This window comes from Piliocolobus tephrosceles, chromosome 13 (genome assembly GCF_002776525.5).
Source record: "Piliocolobus tephrosceles isolate RC106 chromosome 13, ASM277652v3, whole genome shotgun sequence".
NCBI classification, from domain to species: domain Eukaryota; kingdom Metazoa; phylum Chordata; class Mammalia; order Primates; family Cercopithecidae; genus Piliocolobus; species Piliocolobus tephrosceles.
In genome coordinates, this window is record NC_045446.1 from 10987532 (window position 1) to 11002485 (window position 14954).

The 14954-nt window shown below is 50.5% G+C and overlaps 1 protein-coding gene and 1 non-coding gene across 3 annotated transcripts in view; both read left to right on the top strand.

The window, feature by feature from the left end:
• The first annotated feature begins 10390 nt into the window (after window positions 1–10390).
• On the top strand, window positions 10391–10581 carry LOC111534619. The gene has a single exon (XR_002729147.1). It is a non-coding gene; the product is annotated as a U2 spliceosomal RNA (small nuclear RNA).
• A 1778-nt stretch (window positions 10582–12359) lies between these two features.
• Window positions 12360–14954, top strand: part of WDR74 (WD repeat domain 74) — a 12266-nt gene continuing 9671 nt past the window's right edge. Inside the window, exons 1-3 of one of the 2 annotated variants that reach the window (XM_026446519.2) lie at window positions 12360–12606; window positions 12685–12791; window positions 12878–12999. In XM_026446519.2, coding sequence (XP_026302304.1) covers window positions 12543–12606; window positions 12685–12791; window positions 12878–12999 — 293 coding nt within the window. In that variant the 5' untranslated portion in view covers window positions 12360–12542. The remainder of the gene's footprint in view (window positions 12607–12684; window positions 12792–12877; window positions 13000–14954) is intronic. The other variant, XM_031936701.1, reaches the window with a different exon arrangement.

Genomic DNA, 14954 nt, shown 5'->3' on the forward strand with positions numbered 1-14954 from the left:
TTTTTTAGTAGAGACGGGGTTTCACCGTGTTAGCCAGGATGGTCTCGAACTCCTGACCTCGTGATCCGCCCATCTCGGCCTCCCAAAGTGCTGGGATTACAGGCTTGAGCCACCGCGCCCGGCCTAAAAGAGCAATTTTTTAAATCTTCCCTGAACTTGGAGACTCCAACCTGCATTGACAGGTAGCCCTCCCATCGGGTGATTCTGTTATAAGCCCTCAGATAATGACTACCCTTATATTTCTCAGAGTGTTTGGGAGAATGGATACCAAGTAGTGATAACTTATGGGATTTCTAACCGTTTTTGTTTATTTGTATTTTTATTTTCTTTTTTTTTTTTTTTGAGACGGAGTCTGGCTCTGTCGCCAGGGCTGGAGTGCAGTGGCCGGATCTCAGTTCACTGCAAGCTCCGCCTCCCGGGTTCCCGCCATTCTCCTGCCTCAGCCTCCGGAGTAGCTGGGACTACAGGCGCCCGCCACCTCGCCCGGCTAGATTTTTTTGTATTTTTTGGTAGAGACGGGGTTTCACCGTGTTAGCCAGGATGGTCTCGATCTCCTGACCTTGTGATCCGCCCGTCTCTCGGCCTCCCAAAGTGCTGGGATTACAGGCTTGAGTCACCGCACCCGGCCCTTTTTTTTTTTTTTTTTTTTATTTAGTGAGAGTTGCTCTCTTTTGTTGTTGCCCAGGCTGGAGTGCAATGGCACGATCTTGGCTCACCGCAACCTCTGCCTCCCCGGTTCAAGCGATTCTCCTGCCTCAGCCTCCTGAGTAGCTGGGATTACAGGCATGCACCACCACCCTGGCTAATTTTGTATTTTTAGTAGAGACAGGGTTTCTCCATGTTGGTCAGGCTGGTCTTGAACTCGCGACCTCAGGTGATCCGCCCACCTCGGCCTCCCAAAGTGCTGGGATTACAAGCATGAGCCACCACGCCCAGCCTATTTTCATTTATTTTTAAGGAGTTTTGCTCTGTCACCCAGGCTGGAGTCCAGTGGTGTGATCTCAGCTTACTGCAACCTCTGCCTCCCGGGTTCAAGTGATTCTCCTGCCTCAGCTTCCCAGGTAGCTGGGACTACAGGCGTGTGCCACTACACCCCGATAATTTTTGCATTTTTAGTAGACATGGGGTTTTACTATATGTTGGCCAGGCTGGTCTTGAACTTCAGACCTCAGATGATTCTCCCACCTCTCCCTTCCAAAGTACGGGGATTACAGGTGTGAGCCACCGCACCAGGCCCTGCTTTTAATTTTTGTTTGTAAATTTTAGGATTTCTCCAGTCAAAATTTTAAGAACGGCAATTCAGCTGAAACAACACACATTTTTTGCTCATGAAATGGTAGCCACATAGACTTGAGAGTTGTCATCACAATAATTACAACCACAAGAATGGAAGGGTCAGTTCTGAGACCACCCAAGGACCGTAGGGGAGCACCAGAATTTAGAGATGGAGGATCAGCAAAGCAGACACAGAAAAGCAACGCAAGCAGCGGGAACCTGCACGGTACTGACTTGCGAACTGAGGGAAGTCTCCCCACTGCCCACAATTGAATCTTTTGTTAAAGCCACAAAGAAGTCAGGTGGGGACTGGCCAGGTGCAGTGGTTCACACCTGTAATCCCAGCACTTTGGGAGGCCACGGTGGGCAGATTACCTGAGGTCACAAGTTCAAGACCAGCCTGGCCAACATGGTGAAACCCCATCTCTACTAAAATTAGCTGGGTGTGGCAGCGTGCGCCTGTAGTCCCAGCTACTCAGAAGGTTGAAGCAGGAGAATCTCTTGAACCTGGGAGGCAGTGGAGGCTGCAGTGAGCTGAGATCACGCCACTGCACTCCAGCCCAGGCGACACAGCAAGACTGTACCTCAAAAAAAAAAAAAAAAAAAAAAAGCGGCGGGGCGCCGTGCCCCTCTCCCGTAACCCCAGCACTTTGGGAGGCTGAGACGGGCGGATCACCTGAGGCCAGGAGTTCAAGACCAGCCTGACCAACATGGAGAAACCCTGTCTCTACTAAAAACACAAAAATAGACGGGCGTGGTGGCACACGCCTGTAATCCCAGCTGAGGCTGAGGCAGGAGAATCGCTTGAACCCAGGAGGCGGAGGTTGTGATAAGCTGAGATCACACCATTGTACTCCAGCCTGGGCAACAAGAGAGAAACTCCGTCTCAAAAGCAAAAACAGAAATGAGAGTAGGACAAAATGGAGAAATGGAGAAGGCTGGAGTGATTAAAGCCTGGCTCCTCACATTTCTTCTGTACATTAATGACTCAGACTACAATGTTTCTAGTGAGAACCTCTTCCCTAGGCTCCAGATACATCAAACAAACCTCCCACTTAATGTACAATGAGACATTCAGCTCCTTGATTCCCTGCCTTCCCCCTGCTCCTCCCCTCAACTCCATCTCCGCACCCTAGTAAATGGCACCAGCACCAACAAGCTCCTCTATCTCAAATGCAGCAATGTGCTCACCAGAAAAACCAAGGCCTGCCGGGCGCGGTGGCTCAAGCCTGTAATCCCAGCACTTTGGGAGGCCGAGACGGACGGATCACAAGGTCAGGAGATCGAGACCATCCTGGCTAACACGGTGAAACCCCGTCTCTACTAAAATACAAAAAATTAGCCGGGCGTGTTGGCGGGCGCCTGTAGTCCCAGCTACTCGGGAGGCTGAGGCAGGAGAATGGCGTGAACCCGGGAGGCGGAGCTTGCAGTGAGCTGAGATCCGGCCACTGCACTCCAGCCTGGGCGACAGAGTGAGACTCCGTCTCAAAAAAAAAAAAAAGAAAGAAAAACCAAGGCCTTGTGTTTTCTGTTGACTCCCGTTGGGTTACATTCTAGAGGAAGCAGGACAGACAACATGAGACAGCCAAACAAACAATTGAGTATTATTGAAATCGTGCAGAAGTTCTTGACCAAGGGTGTTTTTTGCCCACTAGGGGACATTTAGCAACATCTGCAGACATTTTTGGCTGTCACACTTGGAGAGGGGAGGTATATACTACTGACAACTACTGGGTACTGGGCAAGGATGCTGCTAAATCCTACAGTACACGGGACAGCCCCTCTCCCCCATGACCCCCCAAACAATGAACTGTCCAGTCCAAAAACTCAATAATGCTGAATTTCAGACACCCTGAGATTTAAATATTTACCGGCAAAGAAAGTGTGATGCAGCAAGAAAGGTGGTGGTCAGAAGGCTGTGTGTAGTGGCTCATGCCTGTAACCCCAGAACTGTGGGGGGCCGAGGTAGGCAGATCACCTGAGGTCAGGAGTCCGAGACCAGCCTGGCCAACATGGTGAAGCCCCATGTCTACTAAAAATACAAAAATTAGCTGGGCATGGTGGCGTACAACTGTAGTCCCAGCTACCAGGGAGGCTGAGGCAGGAGAATCGCTTGAACCCAGGAGACAGAGGTTGCAGTAAGCCGAGATCGCACCACTGCACTCCAGCCTGGCAACAGAGCAAGACTCTGTTTCAGAAAAAAATACAAAAATTGGCCCGGTGGGGTGGCTCACGCCTGTAATCCCAACACTTTGGGAGGCTGAGGCGGGTGGATCACGAGGTCAGGAAATTGAGACCATCCTGGCTAACATGGTGAAATCCTGTCTCTACTAAAAAATACAAAAACTTAGCTGGGCACAGTGGTGGGCACCTGTAGTCCCAGCTACTTGGGAGGCTGAGAAAGGAGAATGGCGTGAACCCCGGGAGGCTGAGGTTACAGTGAGCCGAGATTGTGCCACTGCACTCCAGCCTGGGCAACAGAGTGAGACTCTATCTCAAAAGAATAAAAAGGGCCGGGCGCGGTGGCTCAAGCCTGTAATCCCAGCACTTTGGGAGGCCGAGACGGGCTGATCACGAGCTCAGGAGATCGAGACCATCCTGGCTAACACGGTGAAACCCCGTCTCTACTAAAAACTACAAAAAAAAACTAGCCGGGCGAGGTGGCGGTGCCTGTAGTCCCAGCTACCCGGGAGGCTGAGGCAGGAGAATGGCGTGAACCCGGGAGGCGGAGCTTGCAGTGAACTGAGATCGGGCCACAGCACTCCAGCCTGGGTGACAGAGCGAGACTCCGTCTGAAAAAAAAAAAAAAGAAAAAAAAGTGGTCAGGGAAGGCATCCCTGAAGGGGTGCCACTTGAGCTGAGACCTGTAAGAAAAGATAGGGAGACACGGGCAGAAAGGTCCAGGTTGAGGAAACAGCAGATGACATAAAAAGGACCGATGATTCATGTGGGGAAAAGAGACATCAGACTGTTACTGTGTCTATATAGAAAGAAGTAGACATAAGACACTCTATTTTGTTCTGTATTTGAGATGCTGTTAACCTGTGACCCTACCCCCAACCTTGTCCTTTCAAGAAACATGTGCTGTGGTGACTCAAGGTTTAACGGATTTTGGGCTGTGCAGGGTGTGCTTTGTTAAACAAGTGCCTGAAGGCAGTATGCTTGTGAAAAGTCATCACCATTCTCTTAATCTCAAGTACCCATGATGAAACCCCGTCTCTACTAAAAATACAAAAAAATTAGTCGGGCGTGGTGGCAGGAACCTATAAACCCAGCTACTTGGGAGGCTGAGGCAGGAGAATGGCTTGAACCCAGGAGGCGGAGGTTGCAGTGAGCCCAGATGTGCCACTGCACTCCAGCCTGGACCACAGAAAAAGACTCCGTAAAAAAAAAAAAAAAAAAGCATGCTCCTGACCGAAATTGGACCAAAATTTGAGAGAAATAAACCTGTCTTTGACTGTTAAGCCGAGCCGCATTTTGTGTTTCTTTCCTTTTTTTTTTTTTTTTTTTTGGTTTTGTTTCCCTCTTGTTGCCCAGGCTAGAGTGCAGTAGCATGATCTCAGCTCACTGCAACCTCCACCTCCTGGGTTCAAGCGATTCTCTTCTCTTGCTTCAGCCTCCCAAGTAGCTGGGATTACAGGCATGTGCCACCATGCCCAGCTAATTTTTGTAATTTTAGTAGAGACAGGGTTTCTCCATGTTGGTCAGGCTGGTCTCAAACTCCCCATCTCAGGTGATCCGCCCTCCTTAGCCTCCCAAAGTGCTGAGATTACAAGAGTGAGCCACCGGGCCCATTGTCTTTCCTCTTTCTTTAACTCTTTTTTTTTGTTTTCTTTTTTTTTTTTTTTTTTTGAGACGGAGTCTCGCTCTGTCACCCAGGCTGGAGTGTTGTGGCCAGATCTCAGGTCACTGCAAGCTCCGCCTCCCGGGTTCACGCCCTTCTCCTGCCTCAGCCTCCCGGGTAGCTGGGACTACAGGCGCCGCCACTCGCCCGGCTAGTTTTTTGTATAGTTTTTAGTAGAGACGGGGTTTCACCGTGTTAGCCAGGATGGTCTCGATCTCCTGACCTCGTGATCCGCCCGTCTCGGCCTCCCAAAGTGCTGGGATTACAGGCTTGAGCCACCGCGCCCGGCCTCTTTCTTTAACTCTTAAAACCACAGGGAATAGGCCGGGCGCAGTGGCTCACGCCTGTAATCCCAGCACTTTGGGAGACCGAGGCGAGTGGATCACGAGGTCAGAAGATCGAGACCATCCTGGCTAACACCGTGAAACCCCCATCTCTTAGGCCGGGCACGGTGGCTCAAGCCTGTAATCCCAGCACTTTGGGAGGCCGAGACGGGCGGATCACGAGGTAAAGAGATCGAGACCATCCTGGCTAACACGGTGAAACCCCGTCTCTACTAAAAATGCAAAAAAATTAGCCAGGCGTGGCGGCGAGCGCTTGTAGTCCCAACTACTTGGGAGGCTGAGGCAGGAGAATGGCGTGAACCCGGGAGGCGGAGCTTGCAGTGAGCCGAGATCCCGCCACTGCACTCCAGCCTGGGCGACTGAGCGAGACTCCGTCTCAAAAAAGAAAAAAAAAAGAAAGAAACCCATCTTTTATAAAAACACACAAAAAAGCCGGGCGTGGTGGCGGGCACCTGTTCCAGCTACTCGGGAGGCTGAGGCAGGAAAATGGCGGGAACCCGGGAAGGCGGAGCTTGCAATGAGCCGAGATCGTGCCAGTGCACTCCAGCCTGAGGGACAGAGTGAGGCTCCGTTTCAAAAAAGAAAACAAAAAAACAGTTTAGAGGCTCGGCACAATGGCTCATGCCTGTAATCCCAGCACTAGGGGAGGCCTAGGCGGGTGGATCACTTGGTCAGGAGTCCAGACCAGCCTGACCAACATAGCGAAATCCTGTCTCTACTAAAAAAAAAATTGGAAGAGAAAAAAAAAAAGGCCGAGCACAGTGGTTCACGCCTGTAATCCCAGCACTTTGGGAGGCCGAGGTGGGTAGATCACGAGGTCAGGAGTTTGAGACCAGCCTGACCAACGTGGTGAAACCCCATTTCTACTAAAAAAAAAATACAAAACAAAAGGCCAAGCACGGTGGCTCACGCGTGTAATCCCAGCACCTTGGGAGGCCGAGGCGGGCGGATCAAGAGGTCAGGAGTTTGAGACCAGCCTGCCCAACACAGTGAAACCCCGTCTCTACTAAAAATACAAAAATTAGCCAAGTGTAGGCCAGGCGCGGTGGCTCATGCCTGTAATCCCAGCACCTTGGGAGGCCAAGGCGGGCAGATCACGAGGTCAGGAGATCGAGACCATTCTGGTTAATACGGTGAAACGCCATCTCTACTAAAAATACAAAAAATTAGCCAGGTATAGTGGCGGGTACCTGTTGTCCAAGCTACTCAGGAGGCTGAGGCAGGAGAATGGCATGAACCAGGGAGGCGGAGCTTGCAGTGAGCCGAGATCAGGCCACTGCACTCCAGCCTACCTGGGTGACAGAGCAAGACTCTGTCTCAAAAAAAAAAATTAGCCAAGTGTGGTAGCGAGTGCGTGTAATCCCAGCTACTTAGAAGGCTGAGGCAGGATAATCTTTTGAACCTGGGAGGCAGAGATTGCGGTGAGCTGAGATCACGCCTCTGCACTCCAGCCTGGGTGAAAGAGTAAGACTCTGTCTCAAAATAAATAAATACATAGCCATGCGTGGTGATGTGTGCCTCTGTATTCCCAGCTACTCAGGAGGCTGAGGCAAGAGAATCACTTGAACCTGGGAGGCAGAGGTTGTAGTGAAACAAGATGGCAGCACTGCACTCCAGCCTGGACAACAGTGTGAGACTCCCTCTAAAAAAATTTAGGCCAGGTGTGGTGGCTCACTCCTGTCATCTCAGCACTTTGGGAGGCCCAGGTGGGCGGATCACTTGAGGCCAGGAGTTTGAGATCAGCCTGGACAACATGACTACTGTCTCTACAAAAAACACAAAAGTTAATTGGACATGGTGGCACGTGCCTGCAGTCGTAGCTACTCTACTCTGACCAACATGGAGAAACCCCGTCTCTAGAAAAAATACAAAATTAGCTGGGTGTGGTGGCGCATGCTTGTAATCTCAGTTACTCGGGAGGCTGAGGCAGGAGAAGAGCTTGAACCCGGGAGGCAGAGGTTGCGGTGAGCCGAAGTTCGCCACTGCACTCCAGCCTGGGCAACAAGGGCAAGACTCTATCTCAAAAAACTAAATAAATAAATAGATAAATAAAAATAATAAAATAATAAATAGAATTAAATAAAACTAAGGTGTAAAATGAGGCAGGACACAGACAACTACTGTTTTTATGTAAGTTTTTTTTTTTTTTTTTTGAGACGGAGTCTCACTTGGTCGCCCGGGCTGGAGTAGTGCAATGGCACAATCTCGGCTCACTGCAAGCTCCGCCTCCTGGGTTCATGCCATTCTCCTGCCTCAGCTGGGACTACAGGCGCCCGCCACCACGCCCAGCTAATTTTTAGTTTTTTAGCAGAGACAGGGTTTCACCGTATTAGCCAGGATGGTCTCGATCTCCTGACCTCGTGATCCACCCACCTCGGCCTCCCAAAGTGCTGGGATTACAGGCATGATAATATAAGTCTTTTAACACTAGTTGACAATTTAAGGTATATTAGTTTCATGAAAATAAAACATGAATTTTAAATTTTTATTTCATTTTATGTATTTATTTATTTATTATTTTTTGAGATAGGGTCTCCCTCTCTCACCCAACCTAGAGTGCAGTGGTATGATCACGGCTCATGCAGCCTCAACCTCCCAGGCTCAAGCCATCCTCCTGCCTTAGTCTTCCAAGTAGCTGAGACTACAGGTGCGTGCTACCACACTTGGATAATTTTTTTACTTTTGTAGAGACAAGCTTCGCCATGTTGTCCAGGTTGGTCTTGAACTCCTGGCCTCAAGTGATCTTCCTGCCTTGGCCTCCCAAAGTGCTAGAATTACAGGAATAAGGCCCTGGGCTCTGCCTGTGTACTAGTTTCTTATCACCCCGGTGTTCCTTTCTTATGGCTGTTGTAACAAATTACCCACACACTCAGTTGCCAAAAACAAAACAAATGTATCATCTTACAGTTCTGGAGATAGGAGGTCCAAAATGAGTCTCAATGGGTTAAAATCAAGGTGTAAGGACAGGGTTGCCATTGCTTTCTGGAGGCTGCATGGAAGAATCTATTTCCTTGCTTTTTCCAACTTCTAGCTGCTGCCCACAACTCCCTGGCTGATGACTCTCTTCCATCTGCAGAGCAAGCCCTGGCTGTTCAAATCTTCCTCAGGTTGCATCACTCAGACCTTTACTCTCCTGCCTCCCTCTACCCCTTATAAAGACATTTGTGATTCCTCTGAGCCCACCCAGAAAATCCAGGATATATTTCGCCTTCTCAAAATCCTTAATTTAATAATATCTGCAAAGTATCTTTCGCTATGTGAGGTAACACATTCAGGGGTTCTCACTGACCATCTTTGGGGTGGGGAGGGTATTATTCTGCTTACTATCCTTTTTTTTTTTTTTGAGACAGAGTCTCACTCTGTCACCCAGGCTGGAGTGCAGTGGCATGATCTCCGCTCACTGCAACCTCCACCTCCCAGGTTCAAGCGATTCTCATGCCTCAGGCTCCCAAGAAGCTAGGACTACAGGCATGCACCATCATGCCTGGCTACTTTTTATATTTTCAGTAGAGACGGGGTTTCACCACGTTCCCCAGGCTGGTCTCGAACTCCTGGCCTCAAGTAATCCACCCACCTCAGCCTCCCGAAGTGTTGGGATTACAGGTGTGAGCCACCACGCCCGGCCCCCTGCCTAATACTCTCTTGATGTGGCACCTCTCCGAAGGCTCTGGGTTTACTTATGAGAACTTGTAGAAATGTCTTTTGATTATTAATACTAGTGTCATAAAATCATAGATTATCAGAAGCTTTGCTGGTTGACATTTTATCAGAGAATGTAACGCCTGACTCCTGCCTGGAGGATCTCAGCCATGCAAGACGCTTTGATGCAAAGACACTGCCTCTATTTCCAACCCGGGTTAAAGGGTTTCCAACAGAACGATCTCCGTTTATATTAATAGAGCTTCCAAGAAAGCAAGACCGTAAGTCCCTTCTCAGCGAGGGCCTCATATTAATCCCTTTCATTCTGGCGGGTTTGCTTTGATCGATTAAAAAAAAAATCGCTACATTTCAATTTTACCTCCTCCTCCTCCTTCGCCCCGGTCCTCTAACGACCCTGCCTCTGCCTTCGAGTAGAGGCCCTGTGGTTTCTCGGTCGGACTTCCGAGTGGGCTGCCTTACCGCGTTGCTGGTCGGTCTGAAAGTAACTCTAAGGAGTGCGTGGGTCGGAAGACATCGGAGCTGAGGCATCAGTACCTTTCTCCCACCGCGGGATCCCGGGTTTGAGGATCAGGAGCCTCCGAAATGGCTTTCTCAGGGCATCTTTCCCTCTCAGTGAAGGGCCGGGCGGTTGCTGGTGGACACTACAAATGCAAGATGCAGGTCGTGCCTCGCCCCTATGTCCTCAGTTCTCACAAACTCCCGAGAGTGCGTGTCACCATTTCCCCGTTTAACTGAGGAGGAGACAAGGGACTGAGTACCAAGCCTCAAGCCATTAAGTCAGGAACTGGAGAGCGGGGAGCCCAACCTCCTTTTTTGGACTCCAAAACCTTTGCTTTGAAACCGCGCCGCGGCTTCTCCCAAGAAAGGTCCCAGAGAAGGGCGCCCCCACCTGCAGCACTGTCCGGCCGCCCCCTGGAGAGCCCAAAAACCTCTAGGCTGGGAGACTAACGCCACAATCTGGGAAAAGGAGGCCACGCGGGTACTGAAATCACGATTGGTATGTGGGCCAATCCCAGGATCCTAAAAAAGCGAAAGGGCGGGTTTATGCAAAACAAACGGAGAAGAGAGCAGGCGGGAGAAGCAGTATAGGACTCTTAAGTAGGTCTGTTTCCAAACTATAGCCACTACTATTAAGAAAGAATAATGAAAACTGCGTTTCGGAATTATAACATACTGGAAAATAATTTAACATTTAATGCCTAGATAGTTACCATAACTGAATAGAAGACGGGAAGGATAAGGCTGCCAAGGCGGCGCCACCGTCAGTATCGCTTCTCGGCCTTTTGGCTAAGATCAAGTGTAGTATCTGTTCTTATCAGTTTAATATCTGATACGTCCTCTATCCGAGGACAATATATTAAATGGATTTTTGGAAATAGGAGATGGAAAAGGAGCTTGCTCCGTCCACTCCACGCATCGACCTGGTATTGCAGTACTTCCAGGAACGGTGCACCCACCCCCTTCGGGGGGAACAATCTGTGTCAAAGGAAAGAATTTAAGTAAAATTAATAGTTTCTCCAAAATACGTACGCTGATGTGCTCAAGCTTGTGATTTCAGGGCTTTAGGAGACCAAGGTGGACCCCGCTGTTAGGAAACTGGGATCATTTTGGCTACTAAAGTGTAACTATAACTAATAAAAAACGCAGAGATCTCGCCGGGCGACGAGGCGAACCCATGCAGTCCCAGCTACTGAGGAGGCTGAGGCGGGAGAATGGCGTGAACTCGGGAGGTGGAACTTGCAGTGAGCTGAGATCCGGCCACTGGACTCCAACCTGGGCGGCAGAGCAAGACTTCCGTCTCAAAAAAAAAAAGGTGTTCTGTGGTTTTTGTTTTAAGACCATTTTATTCTCCTTTTACAAGCGGAAATGAAGTGTTAAACTACCGTTTCATTTCAAGCGATTTTCCTATCTCAGTTTTCCGGGTGGTTGGGACTATGAGGTGCGTGCCGCCACGCCCGGCTAAATTTTTCTGTTTTTAGTACAGATGCGGCTTCACCGTGATATAACCTGATCTCGTGATCCGCCCCCCTCGGCCTCCCACAGGCATGAGCCACCGCGCCCGGCCTTAGTTCTTTTTATCGTGTGTTTAACGCTTTTCTCCTCATGCTTTAACTAGAAACTGAGGCGGAAGAATCTCTGTAACTAAGGAATTCCAGGTTGCAGTGCACTGTGACGCCACTCGAATCCCTTTTTTTTTTTTTTTTGAGACTGAGTCTGGCTCTGTTGCCCAGGCTGGAGTACAGTGGGCGCGACTTCGGCTCACTGCAAACAAACTCCGCCTCTTGGGTTCACGCCATTCTCCTACCTCAGCCTCCTGAGTAGCTGGGACTGCAGGCGTTCGCCACCACGCCCGGCTAATTTTTTGTATTTTTAGTAGAGCCAGGGTTTCACCATGTTAGCCAGAGTGGTCTCGTTCTCCTGACCTCGTGATCCACCCAGCTCAGCCTACCAAAGTACTGGGATTACAGGCATGAGCCACTGCGCCGGCTATCCGCCCAGTGCACGAGGCCGGGCGCGGTGGTTTAGTAATACCAGCTGTAATCCCAGCTACTTGGGAGGCTGAGGCAGGAGAATCGCGCCATTGCATTCCAGCCTAGGCGACAGAGCGAAGGTCTGTCTCTTGTCTTAAAAAAACAACAACAACAACAACAACAACAACAAAAACCTTCGGTTTCCTTTTCCCATCTTTCTTTCTTTTGTGACATATTCCAGAACGAAGCCCCACACATCGTTAATGATCTGAATCGTTTCTAAAGTGTTTCTTAAATCGTTTGTTGTTTCTTGTCTAACAGTCCAGAACAAATATTACATAACGGAGCCGGGAAAGAGACTAGGGCTGGCTTGACCCGGCCACGCAGTCCAGGAAAGGTGCGTTTCACTCCAAGTGCAAAATGATCAATGGACTCTTCCGATCTTCCTAAACAAGCACCTCCTGGTTTCATTTTCGTAAAGCGAAACAAGCAAGGAAGCTTTACTCTTTCGGCTCTTTGAACTCCCAGAAACTGGGCCGGGCTCAGTGGCTTACGCCTGTTATCTCATCCCTTTGCGAGGCCGAGGCGGGCGGATCACGAGGTCAGGAGATCAAGACCATCCTGCCTAATACTGTGAAACCCCGTCTCTACTAAAAATACAAAAAATTAGCCGGGCGTGGTGGTGGGCGCCTGTAGTCCAAGCTACTCTGGAGGCTGAGGCAGGAGAATGGCGTGAACCCGGGAGGCAGAGTTTGCAGTGAGCCGAGATCGCGCCACTGGCACTCCAGCCTGGGCGACAGAGCGAGACTCCGTCTCAACAAACAAACAAACAAACAACAACAAAAAAACTCCTAGCAACTGCATGCACTGCCCTGCCTCGGACTCGACGCCCGCCGGTGACGCACACGCTGCGCCGGAAGTGCGACCCATCTGCCTCCAGGCTTTGTCATGGCTGCTGCTGCCGCGCGCTGGAACCATGTGTGGGTCGGCACCGAGACTGGGATCTTGAAAGGTGGGTGGCAGGCTCGGGCGTCGGGAAGTGCAGGGGTGCACTCGCGCCCCTGGTGTGACTGACGCCCTCCTCTCTCAGGGGTAAACCTTCAGCGAAAACAGGCGGCGAACTTCACGGCCGGAGGACAGCCGCGGCGCGAGGAGGCAGTGAGCGCCCTGTGTTGGGGCACGGGCGGCGAGACCCAGGTGAGTGGCCGCTGGCCGGGCCAGAGCTGGGGGCCTGGGGCACAGCAGCCTCGCTCTCCTTGCCATCTTGCCCTTCTTTGCCGCAGATCCTGGTGGGCTGCGCGGACAGGACGGTGAAGCACTTCAGCACCGAGGATGGCATATTCCAGGGTCAGAGACACTGTCCGGGCGGGGAGGGCATATTCCGTGGCCTCGCCCAGACCGACGGGTAAGACCAATCCCCTCGCTAAACGCAGGGCCTAAGAGAGAGCTTTGATGCTCCCTGTAGATACTGGAACGATGGCGACAATCTGAGTGACACGGTTTTCAATAGGTGACAGAGACCTGGGTTTCTGCCTTACGTAGTTAATACCTGTAACACATTTATTGAACACCTACTGAATTCCAGGCACTGGGCGAAGTACAGGGGCTGCCGGTAAAATTTCTGCTTTCAAAAAGTTCGCATCCTCTAAGGTTTTTCACCTTACTCCATTATAACCCTCTGAGTTTTGTGTGTGTGTGTGTGTGTAGACGGAGTTTTCGCTCTTCTTGCCCAGGTTGGAGTGCGCTGGCGCGATCTCGGCTCACTGCAACCTCCGCCTAGGAGAACTGCCTCAGCCTCCCGAGTAGCTGGGATAACAGGCACCCGCCACCGCGCACAGCTAATTTTTGTATTTTTAGTAGAGACGGTTTCACTGTATTGGCTAGGCCGGTCTCGAACTCCTGACCTCAGGTGATCTACCTGCCGCGGATCCCCAAAGTGCTGGGATGACAGGCGTGAGCCACTGTGCCCACCTGTCATTTAACAGTTTTAAGCAAGTCTGGGTGTGGTGGCTCATACCTGTCATCACAGCACTTTGGAAGGCCGAGATGGGCGGATCACTTGAGGTCAGGAGTTCAAGACCAACCTGGCCAACATGGTGAAACCCCCTTCTCTACTAAAAAAATACAAAAATTAGCCAGGTGTGGTGGCGCATGCGTATAATCCCAGCTACTTGGGAGGTTGAGGCTGGAGAATCGCTTGAATCCGTCCCTCAGAGGTTGCAGTGAGCAGAGATAGCACCAATGCACTCCAGGCTGGGGAAGAGAGCAATACTTCATCTCAAAAAAAAAAAAAAAAAAAAGGAGCCGAGTGCGGTGGCTCACGCCTGTAATCCTAGCACTTTGGAAGGCCTAGGCGGGCGGATCATGAGGTCAGGAGATCGAGACCACGGTGAAACCCCGTCTCTACTAAAAATATAAAAAATTAGCTGGGCGCGGTGGCGGGCACCTGTAGTTCCAGCTCCTCGGGAGGCTGAGGCAGGAGAATGGCGTGAACCCGGGAGGCGGACCTTGCAGTGAGCCGGAGATCGTGCCACTGCATTCCAGCCTGGGGGATAGAGCGAGACTCCATCTGAAAAAAAAAAAAAAAAAAAAAAGGTTTTAAGCATTCATTCATTAATTCATTTATATATTTTGAGACAGAGCCTCACTGTGTCACCTAGGCTTGAGTGCAGTGGTGCATTCATGGCTCATTACAGCCTCAGCCTTCCGAGGTCAAACGATCCTCCTGCCTCAGCCTCCTGAGTACCTGGGACCACAGGCAGGTGCCACCCCACCCAGCTAAATTTTTAAGTTTTTTGTAGAGATAGGGTCTCGCTGTGTACCCAGGCCGGTTCAAACTCCTGGGCTCAACTTGAGCTCAACCAACAAGGTGATGTACCTCTGAAGGCAAAGATTAGGAAGGTGCTAAGTAGTTGGATTACTGGCCCTGCTTTCTTCCAAAGATGATGAGAGAGGGCTGTGAAGCAGGCTGCATAGGTTTGGTGGTGGTAATTCTCACAAGTGAGGTCTAGAAAGCCTCTGGGGGGGACTGGGTGTTTGAACTGGGTCTTGAGGGATGGGTAGAATTTTGACTGGTGGAGAAGGGGGGATAAGGGTATTCTAGAAAGAGGGTACTGCCTGGGAGAGGCCAAGGACTGGGGGCATGCTATAGGGTACATAAATAGGATAAATAGCATTTGATTTGGAAGTTGACAACAAGGAACCTTTTTTTTTTCTTTTCTTTTTTTTTTTTTTTGAGGCGGAGTCTCGCTCTGTCGCCCAGGCTGGAGTGCAGTGGCCGGATCTCAGCTCACTGCAAGCTCCGCCTCCCGGGTTCACGCCATTCTCCTGCCTCAGCCTCCCGAGTAGCTGGGACTACAG